Source organism: Urocitellus parryii, chromosome 2 (assembly GCF_045843805.1).
Source record: "Urocitellus parryii isolate mUroPar1 chromosome 2, mUroPar1.hap1, whole genome shotgun sequence".
In the NCBI taxonomy this organism is placed as follows: domain Eukaryota; kingdom Metazoa; phylum Chordata; class Mammalia; order Rodentia; family Sciuridae; genus Urocitellus; species Urocitellus parryii.
In genome coordinates, this window is record NC_135532.1 from 169,080,432 (window position 1) to 169,091,928 (window position 11,497).

Sequence of the window (11,497 nt, forward strand, 5' to 3'; positions counted from 1 at the left end):
TGAATGCTCCACCAGTCTCCTGGGGCACAGCTGGACCTGTCCACTGCACACACAGGACTCCGAGGCTGCTCTGGCTTTGAAATAATCCTGCAAAGGGTTTTTCTCTTTCCTCGAGGGAAAGAAAGCCCATTGAAATAGAACCCATTTCCCATTAGGTTTTCCCCTGCTAATGTCATTCCAGTAGAGACCAAGTGATGATACAGAGGGGGAAGGAAAAAGTCGTAAGCTGAGCCTGGTCACATTGCCCCTTGTGATATAGTTTTATTTTTAACTTCAAAACACTTGAACTATTTCTGTTTAAGTTTTCTCCCCTTCCCTGCCTTCCCAACAGAACTCTGTCCTCTGCTGCTGCGGATACACCCAGGTATCTCCCGGAGATCTGCTTGCTCACCATTGAGGCACACAGGAGCAGCAGATGCTGACTCAGCCTGCACTGTTAAGGTAAGCTCTTCAATCAGGGGCAGGTGTTCCATGGGGACATTCAGATGATGAACTTGCAGATGGAGGCTTGCTGTGCATCACCTTTGTGCCTGAGGAAGTGGATTGTTGATCAGATTCATTGTGGGGGGTTAGCCCCCAAGAATGAGACCCAGCCATGTGTAAGCTGCAGTGTCAAATTTAAAATCTTAGAGCAGCTTAGAATCTAAACTGCTGATGGTTTAGGTTCTTTCTTCTACAATTAACCAGAAAAGTTATGTGATAGAGGGAGCAGGTGATAAGTACACAGGGGGAAAGTGCAGACCCAGAATTCCTATTTTCTAAAGTCCAAACGCTATGATCTTTTCTCTAATCTGCATTGTCTGTGTTCATTGCAAGTCATTCTCATGCAGCTTAAATTCCATCTACTGTATCACACTACCAGTTAATGCAACAGCTATACTTACTGCACGCACTTTTTAAACTCTGTCTGCAGTAAGACTTGTTTTTCTCTTAACAATATTCCCTAAATGGGACTCTCTCCTCCCCAGGTCTCTTGAATCCAAAATGCATCCACGGAATATAAGTGAAAGTACTGTACAAGTTAAAGCTTTATATAAGCTTATACATCCAAACCAAAAATTGTTACAAACTTGAGACTTGCCATCCAGAGGAACAACAGCAAAATGATTGAAGATACAGGCAGTACTAAAAGCTATAAAATACAGCTAGATTATTCGTGGCTTCTGGAATAACTGTATAGTGTTGCATGCGCGCGCGCGCACACACACACACACACACACACACACACACACACCAAGGGTAACGGAGCACTGTTTATTTTCTTGTATTTCTCTGGTTCAAAGTTCAGCTAAGGACATCCTGGGAAGTAGCTTATGCAGCAAAAGGGATTCTGTATACTAAACTTGGAAGTGTTCAGGTGAAAGCCAGCAATGCCAACTCAAAGGAGACCTAAAGCAACCACTCAGATACCCTAGTTTCTGGTTCCTTCTTACCTGTCTCTATAACCTCCAGATATACTCGTGACTCTGCACTAAGTGTCTGTGTTATAATTATGCCTGTTTGCTGGGCACAGTGAAATTCACCGTGTATAATTGCTTAACTTCATTTAATTTTGCCAGGGTTTCCATGGCACTAAATCTACAAAATGTATGCTGGGGTGCCATCCCAGTGAGACTAGATTACGCTGATTTAGCAGTAATAGAAAGCCTTCATTCAGAGCCACCCCTAGATAATAGCCAATTAAACAACGAAGCAGATTAAAAGCAGAGAGATGTCTAGTGTAGGTGGAGAACTGTAGATTGTGAAGTTGTAGAGATCTGGGGAGAGTGGTTAGGTTTTTAGGGCGTGGTGAAGTTAGTAGAAGCCTGAGGTTATGGAATCATTCTCAGTCAACTGGTTGTATAAAAAAAAAAAATCTCAAGATGCAAAAGGATTACTTCAATGGTTAACTTTAAACATTTCTTTCCCTAAAATTAAATATCTCCATAGCAGGGAAATAGGTTAATAATATATAATTAGAGTAATTCCTTGGCTGGTTAATAGGTTAAGAGTTAAAGTACATATCTTTGACCTTTAACTTTTAACCTTGACTCTTTCACTGAAGTTGAAGCTCAGAAATAAATCATTATTACTAGGGCTAGCCACATGAGGAGGCAGAATAGTTAGTCACTGACATCATGTGAGGGGTGCTGAGAGGGCCCTTTACCTAAAAATATCTCCCTGACATCAACTCTGTTTGCTACTAACTTTAAAATTATAGTAAAGAATGTTAAAACTATTATCTGTTAATCCCATTCTCTTTTGCTTGAGTCAGTGTTTAAAATACATCTCCTATACCTGCTATCATGACCTTCAGTGAGTGACGCTTGGTCACCACCTTTGCCTCATTCTTCCAGGCTCTGTCCAACTCAGCCCTCAGTACCATGTAGGCTGCCTTTGACCACCACCCGGCAGGTAGCTCTGGGTGGTGCTGTGGTTTCTCCAGACTCAATAACAACATCCCAGTGCAGTAGAAAAGAAACATGTGATTAGACTCTGAGACCAAGGTACTTTCCTTCTCTGAGTCTTCCATTCTCTTCTAAAAAATAAGGTGAACCTAGATCCTCTCCTTTCAAAGTGATTTCCTTGCACCATCAGCATTGTCTCAAGCTGATTACAGGAGAGAGGCTCAGGCTTCACTCCAGTCCCACTGAATCAAAACCTGCACTTTAAGAAGATGGTCCCAGTGATTCTCCTAGTGGGAGAAGCTCTGGAGTAGAGGATTTCTTGTTATCTGCCTGGTCCACACTTCTGATGGTATGGCTGAAGTGGTTCAGAGAACAAGGTCCCGGTAATACCCTGGAAATAAGCCTGGTGGTGCTCAATGTGTCTTTAACTCCAATCCACTGAAGCTTCTTCCACCTAAGCTAGTTAGTTCCACCCTTTTTAAAAAGCACCCCCCAATTAGCATCACCACAATTTCTTCCTAAATTTGTTTCCAGTTGCTCTCACAGCTCTTTCAAAATGCTACTTTCTTTTAGGTTCTGTTTAATTCAACTCCATCCTATTCTGTAAATACCAATTGAGTGCTGGGTGCGGTAGCAGCAGCACCCACTCTCTGGCCCCTCAGAGCTCATGCAGCGTGTTCCTTGAGAGGCGATTGAGCCCTCCATTGACAGTCCAGTCAGAGCACCTTCCACTGCCTTGCTGCGCCTGCCAGTCTTGCAGGCCATATGAACCTCTCCCTGCTCCCAGCTTCCAACTACCTCCACCAGTCTCTGCTGCTGTAGCAGCTAATTACAAGAGAGAAGCCCAGTCTGACTGGCACCTTCCATTTTCCTTAATGAACAGGAGAATATAGGTAAACACTTAAACTTATACAAACTTGGGCCTAGGAAAGAAAAATGCCTTCAGCTTGTCTTTGTGACATCTAAAAAGTTCCAGGCCTTCTGATGACAATAGCCCCCACCCCCCGGGGGGGAGGGGGCAGTATCCCAGGCCTGAGCATACTATCTGAAATCATGAGAGCTTAAGGAATGCTTTGGGGGTGATTAGAGGAGCCCTGAGGATTATGGGGATTTACATTCTTAAAAGACCGAGGTAAGGCTATTTATTTATTTATTTTTTAAATGGAGTTTTGAAGATTATTAAGTTGGCATTGTTACGTAGGATACATTGGAGTAAGGGGCAACTGAAAATCAAAAGGCCAGCCAAGGACCTCAAGAGCAATACAATGTGAAGAAATAAAGGCCTGAAGAGGGAGGTGACCAGGAGAATGGCTTAAAAATTGAGTGACTTTGTTTACCTTTGATGCTCATCCAATCTGATGGGTTATTATCAGCCCTATTTTATGGATGACTTAATTGGCTTTGGGGAGATTAAATAACTTGTCAAAAAGTACTTAGCTACTTCATGAGAGTATGGATTGATGTACTTCACATTGGAGGTGTCACATAAGCCTCTTTGTGGAAGTAACATGCAAGGTGATCTCTAAATAGGGAGAAGAAGCTTATAATGCAAATGAGAAACGAGGGGAGAATTCTCCCTGTAGAAAGAGAAAGTATGTGGGTCTCATACTGGAGTAAGTCAAAGGTGGAGCCAAGTGCACAAGGGCAAGAGATGAGGTCAAAGGGCAGGAGACATTCACAAATGGCCTTGTGAACCATGACAAGGACTTCCACACTTTATTTCTTGTGATGGAATTGGATGGAGATTTTAAGCAGAAAAGTAATGACCTAATTTTATAAATTGTTAAATCACACTTTCTGCTGGCAAATATGGATTATGGGGTACAAATTAAGGGACTGTAACTGATCATAACCTCATTATACTGGACTGAATGAGAGATCATAGTGCTTGGGCTTGCGCAGTGGTGGTGGAGGATATGGAATGATAGAATTACCCACCGACCTTCCCCATTAACTGGCAAGTAGTTCCTTTCTACCTGGAAGCACAATAACAAGCTGTTATAGCTCAGTGGTTCTCAAACTGGAGCTTCCATAGAATCAGCTGGATTCAGTAGATCTAGGGTAGAGCCTCAAATCTGTACTTCCAACCAGCTTCCAGGTGATACTGACGCTATTTGCCTGGGGACCACACTGCCTTTGCTAATCATTTTACTACATTCTGAGTGGTCCACACAGCACTATGATCATCATCACATCAAACTGTTGCCAGGTTCTAAACACTCCCCTATTTCTTTAGTGAAATATCCATTCCTTAAACTCACATATCTGGTCCTCCCACAACTCCACTTCAGCTATATCCAATACACAGTGAAATCTAAGTCCATGTAGGTCTTTGGACTAATTTAAATCTAAATTGTGTTACTTTGACTACTGTCCCCTCTAGACAGGGGAACTTTAAATTTCATTTTAGGAGGGGGAAAGTATATTGATCATGTGCTTGACTGAAGTTCATTCGTAAGAGGATGGGATGCATTACCTTTTCAGTCTGGAAATGAGAATTCAAGGGGCTGGGGATGTGGCTCAAGCGGTAGTGCTATCACCTGGCATGTGTGCGGCCCAGGTTCGATCCTCAGCACCACATACAAACAAAGATGTTGTGTCTGCCGAAAACTAAAAAATAAATATTAAAAAAAAGAGATAATTCAAAGGTGAATATAAGAGCATAGAATTTGAAGGGCTCAGGCATAGATTTTTGTCAACTTTTTCACAGTAAAAAGTTTATATCATCTAAAAGTTTATATCATCTAATCATATTGATTTAGTATGTACTTCATTTTAAATTTCAGAATCCATATTTTAGTACATATTTTTAACACTAATCCCTTCCCTTTCATGTCTGTGTTCCATGAAATGCAAAGCCATCAATCAGACCTAGATCCTCCTCTTGTTTCCTCTACTCAGAGGGGACATAATATGGGATAAGGTTTAGAGACATACCAAAACAAAATGAAAACTTCTCTACAGAGATGGAGATGATTCCTAATGAAGAACACCTGGCTCCTTTACAATAGGAATAGATCATATATGTGGCCACCATGCTGTGTCCCAACTCTAGCCATGGACTTGCATCCTCCCAAGACTGGTGAAATGGACCACATATGTCTCCATGGGTCTCTGAACATTGTGTGATATAGCAAAGAGCATTGGGTTTGAAGTCCAACAAACTTAGGCTTCTTTTTGCATCAGTATCCTTGTGTGTAAACTGAAAATGGTAATACCCACCTCACCTGGTTGTTGTAAGGACTGAATGAGATGATATAAGCACATGATATAAGCACCAAATTTTATTTCTCTTCCTCTACAACACCCAAAACACAGACACAAATATTTCACTGTAGAAAAGTCAGACAGACCCCATAGAGGAGAAGGATCCAGTCTCTATGCACAATGAATCAAGATTAGGAGAACAGGTCATCTATGTCACAAGGCAACCAATGATATATCTAATTTGATTAACTTGAGGCAACACTGATCTGCTCCAATTTAAGGTGAGCAATCAACTGTCCAAATCCTGGGATGTGAGACTTTTAAATGCTGAACCTGGGGAGTCCCAGGCAAACCAGCAATAATTAGACTGTCAGGTACTCCAGATCGGTCCTTATCTCAGTGGGAATAATTTCCCCAGATACACAATGAAAGGTTCATTTGGCTCTGTTTGTCTCTCTCCTTCTTTCAACTGCCAAACTTCTCCAGAATAGCCTCCACCCACCATTCTTTCTGCTCAGCACATGTCTTCTCTCAAAGTCACTCATCTGGATGTAGCTCTGGAGCCTGAAAGAGGATCTTTAAATAGCAGCATTAAAAGCAGTGGGGGAGGGTCTCTTTTTCTGTGCCAGTGTGCATTGTTTTCTCTTAAAGGAATATTTCCAAATAACTTCACAGGGATGGAGAGCATTAAACCTATCCCACAAATGTTCCCGCTTTAATAACAATATTCCCAGGAACCATACTCCATAACACTGAAGGCCAAGAAGGGATTGTGTCCCTCCAGCCAGACATATCCCTGCTGCCAGGGCTGAGTTTGCATAGGTAGCCCACTGAACTAGCCAAGCCCTTCTTTTCTCTTCCCAGGAACTGAGCTCCACTTCATTACACAGCAAGCTGGCAGATAGGAAGCCGGATATTGCTGACGCTGGGATCTTTTTTTCACATAGTCCTATTCCACTTGTGATCTGCCTCTTCTTTCCCACCTGAAAGCCAGAAGGAGCCCCTGAATTTTCCAGACTCCTTCTTTTATTCACAAGTTGCTTTTCTGCAGAAAGCTGATGGTCACATTCTCTCAGCCAGGTCACAGGCCTGCCCGTCTTGCACTACGTGCTTAACAGCTTTCCCCTCCCTCTGAGCAAATGCCACATTTCAAATGGCTCAAGGTCCCACAGCTGAAATGCCACATTTACTCTGCCAAAAGCTCTTTGGGGACCTCCCATAAACGGTGGCAATGTTGTCATTGTTCTTAGTTTTGCAGTAGCATTTGAGGCATGCCCTCCCCTGCCTTTATATCCGTGACAACATCGTTCTGATTTGCTGAGCTCTCTCCTCTGACTCTACTTCTTTCTAATGTGCCTCAAAGTGGTCACACATGGCCATGTACGCCATGGCTCACATACCTATTCTGGTGTTCTCACTTCCTTAGGCAGTGCTTCTCCTCTCACTTTTAAGTGGATAAGTTCTCAAATCTGCATCACTGTATTCAGTCCCTCATCTTCCCATCCACATGATCTACCAGTATCTCAAGCAACTTGTATTACGGTTTCTGGACCCGTCTTTCTTCCAAAGATGGTTCCCTCTCAGACCTCTATTTTTCTCAAAATTATAGCCGCTATTCTCCCTTTCTCATTCAAAAATTTGGTATCAACTTTGTCTCTTCTTTCCCCATCTCTAGCATGGAACAAAAATATGATTCCTTCTTTGTAATATTTCCTGTCTGCTTGTTTTCAATATCACCCATAAAATCTTCCATCACGTTCTCTAAAAAGCATTTTCTAACTGCAGATCCTCCTGCTCCACTCATCCCTCCACTGCTCTCAGTCAACACCCAAATTACAACAGGAGCCATTTTAGGCTCCCTATGGAGTATCAAATAATTCCAGATTTTTAAGTCTAATATTTAATAATTTCCAAAATAAGTCCACAATTTTTCCCCTAGAAGTGAGCTGGGATATGGCAAGAGTGTTAAATGATCAACAGCTGGATTCTTGCATCCAGAATATGTGCTCCTTTCTTGAACATATTATATTCCATTTCAGGTTATCTTAGTTAATTTTGATTGTATAATAAAATACCATAGACCAGGTGGCTTATAAACAACAGAAATTTATCTCTCACAGTTCTGGAGACTGGGAAGTCCACGATAAAGATGCTCATGATGTTTGGTGAAGACCTGCACACTGGTTCATAATCTTCTTGCTCCATGTTCATATGGCAGAAAAGACAAGGAAACTGTCAGGCTTCTTTTATGAGGGCACTAATTCCATTCATGAAGGCTCTGCCCTCATAATTAACCTCTGGGAAACCCCACCTCCAAACACCCTCACTTTATGGATAAGATGGCAACATATGAATTTGGGGGAACACAAACATTCAGACGATAGCACAGTCCAATTCCCTCAAGCTTCCCGCTGTGTTTGTTCAGCTCCTTCTCTGATTCTCACACCTTGGTCTGTCTTCCACTGGGTCCTGAACCTATTTGAGGATCTGTCCTGTGGCTTCTCACCTGCCCTGGCTCTGGATGATTAGGTGGAGAGAGCACTCCAGCACAGTCCCTTTTTCATGATCACTTGGTGGGCCTAGTGGGGGTTCTCATTAATAAGAACAGGGTTCTCATTAATGTGCATTAGAATCATATGTGGTCGGGTGCAATGGTGCATGCCTCTAATCCCAGTGACTTGGGAGGCTGAAGCAGGTGAATCACAAATTCAAAGTCAGCCTCAGCAACTTAGTGAGGACCTAAGCAACTTAGAGAGAGACCCTATCTCAAAAGAAAAAAATTAAAAGGGTTGGTGGGAACGTCACCAGTTAAACATCTCTGCGTTCAATACCTGCTATGAAAATCATCATCATTGTCATCATTACATGGGCAGGATGTTAAGATTGTAAATTCCAGTACACACCCCGAATCTGGTGGCCAGAACCCACAGCAGCACTATCTAATAGAACTTTCCACGAAGATGGACACCAGCCAGATGTGGAGAGTAAGCACTTACAATATGGCTAGCATGACTGAGGAACTGAATCATTCATTGTGTTTTATTTTGATTTATTTAAATTTAAATAGCCACATCTGGTTGACAGTTTTGAACATTGCAGATCTATTCGGGTCAAATCTATACACATCACAACTGATTCTAACGAAAATAGTATCTAAGTCACTTTGACAAGCAGTCCAGGTAACTCATACTCCTTACCGGCACATGGAAGGTAATCAACAAATGTTTATTGAATGCATGGATGAACAAGTGAATAAACAATGAACCAGACTATAGTTTTCTTGAGATTTAAGACTGTCACTCCTTAAAAGGAAAACCTGAAGGGACAGTTTCAGACAAAAGAGGCTAAAAAGACTTAACCATATGCAATAAATGGGCCTTGAAAGGATCCTTGTTCAAAATTAAACATTAAAAAAATTAAAAATCGGGCTGGGGATGTGGCTCAAGTGGTAGCAAGCTCGCCTGGCATGTGCGGGGCGCTGGGTTCCATCCTCAGCACCACATAAAAATAAAGATGTTGTGTCCACCAAAAACTAAAAAATAAATATTAAAAATATTCTCTCTCTCTCTTTAAAAAAATTAAAAATTATGGAAAACATTTTTGGAGCTACTAGGGAATTAGTAATGTAAACAATCTGTGACATGACATTAATAAATAAATTTTAGTTTTCTTAAACAAAATAATGTAAAAATTACCAAAGAAAATGTCTTCATTCTTGGAAATGCATGCTGATGTACTCAGGAATGAAATGTTATGATATCTTATTTTCAGTCAAAATGTTTATGAGAGAGAGAAAGAGAAGAAGGGGAGAGAAAAATGGTAAAATGTTAATAGTTGTTGAATCTAGGTAGAGTGTTTTGGGGTGCTTTTTTTTTTTAAATGTCCCTTAAACTTTTTAAATATATTTGAAAATCTTCAAAAAAAAATATTGGGAGAAAACTCACCATCAATAAATTGACAAGATAAGCACTGTTCTGAGTTTCATGCATTTAAAACTCATTAACTTCTCCCTACCGTGCTACAGGGCAGGTACTATTATCATCCTCCCTTTACAGACAGGAAAACTGATGAACAACAAGGTGGAAGTAACTTTCTCAAAGTCTTTTTTTTTTTTTTATTGGTTGTTCACAACATTACAAAGCTCTTGACATATCATATTTCATACATTATATTGAAGTGGGTTATGAACTCCCAATTTTACCCCAAATGCAGATTGCAGAATCACGTCAGTTACACATCCACAATTTTACATAATGCCCAATTAGTAACTGTTGTATTCTGCTACCTTTCCTATCCCCTACTATCCCCCCTCCCCTTCCCTCACATCTTCTCTCTCTACGCCATCTACTGTAATTCATTTCTCTCCTTGTTTATTTTCCCATTCCCCTCACAACCTCTTATATGTAATTTTGTATAGCAATGAGGGTCTCCCTTCATTTCCATGCAATTTCCCTTTTAGCTGCTGACCTGTAGCACCAGGGTTGAGCCTTGTGTAGTCTGCCTCCTACTGTGCACTCAGAAAACTTCACTTTCTCTGGAAAAATCAGAAGACCTGGCAACACATAAGACCAATTAATTTTTTTAATATATTTTTTTAAAGAGTGAGAGAGAGGGAGAGAGAGAGAGAATTTTTATATTTATTTTTTAGTATTTGGCGGACACAACATCTTTGTTTGTATGTGGTGCTGAGGATCGAACCTGGGCCTCGCGTATGCCAGGCGAGCGCGCTACCACTTGAGCCACATCCCCAGCCCCAAGACCAATTAATTGACCAGAATCCCTGAAGGCAGAGAATCTATTCCCTATTTAGCCTGCAACTGAGGCCTTTGGGGTTTTGACCCCTGTTCTGACCACAACACAGTGGAAGACACTAAGGTGATGGCACATGACAGATATGTCACAGGTACTTCGACATTGCCCAGACCAACTTGGCTATCAGGCTGACCTCTCATTAGTCATGAAGGTCCAGTGAGAGACAAAGTGAGGGGGTAACTTGGACAGATTGGGAAAGTATAGGACAGAGAAGTAGGAGCCCTAGAATAACTGTCAATAGACAATGGAAAAAAATTGCAAGAAACAGAAGTTGCGTCTCCCATCGGTGTAGGTAATGTGCTGCATCAGAGGGCACTGGGGTCAGTGCACGAGCACAGGCTAGCATGACCTGGGTTGGAAACCTGACTCTATCACTTACCAGTGTGTGACCTGGCTAAGTTACTTAACTTCTTTCAGCTTCCATTTCCTTGACCATAAAATGGAAGCACCACTTCCAGGTTGGTGAGAAGAATTAAATGAGAGAGAACGTGGAGTGTCTTTGGCCCCTGTTAATATAAATAACCATGATATTTTTCTTACTAATCATTAATATTCATATCTTCATATTTTCCCCTAGAGTTAAGAAGCAAGAAGAAATTGAGAAGCTATGGTAAGTGCCAGAATGTTTGTTGGAGCTTCACCTTTCAGTCAGGGTCTTGATTTATTTAGCCTGTAGCCCAAACAGCTGGCAGACTTGTCCTTATGATTTGATGATATTTATTGGCAAGAAATTAACACGGAGTAAGGGGAAAGCAGAGAGTAGAAAACAATTTGTGAGCAAACAGTTTTAATGAAAATATTTAAATAAGGTTCCCAACACACAGGAATGTAAATGTTTGAGGAGATGGAAATGCTAATTGCCCTGATTTGATTATTACTCGTTATCTATGTGAATTGAATTATCCTACTATACCCCATAAATACATACAAATATTGTCAATTAAAAGTTTAAAAATATAGCAAAAAGTAAACAATACCCTAATTGACTACCAATTCCTTCAGAAAATATTATCGAGTACCTACAATGGTCCAGGCCTGGTATCAGGTGCTAGGAATGCAGATGTGAGCAAAACCAGACACAGCCCTTTCTC

General features: G+C 41.2%; 1 protein-coding gene across 2 annotated transcripts in view; it reads left to right on the forward strand.

The window, feature by feature from the left end:
- The window catches only part of Fbxo40 (F-box protein 40), a 19,992-nt gene continuing 8,495 nt past the window's right edge, over positions 1-11,497 (forward strand). The window contains exons 1-3 of one of the 2 annotated variants that reach the window (XM_026395552.2): positions 1-221; positions 332-441; positions 10,984-11,016. In XM_026395552.2, the coding sequence (XP_026251337.2) occupies positions 11,014-11,016 (3 nt within the window). In that variant the 5' untranslated portion in view covers positions 1-221; positions 332-441; positions 10,984-11,013. Of the gene's footprint in view, positions 442-10,983; positions 11,017-11,497 lie in introns of both variants that reach the window. The other variant, XM_026395543.2, reaches the window with a different exon arrangement.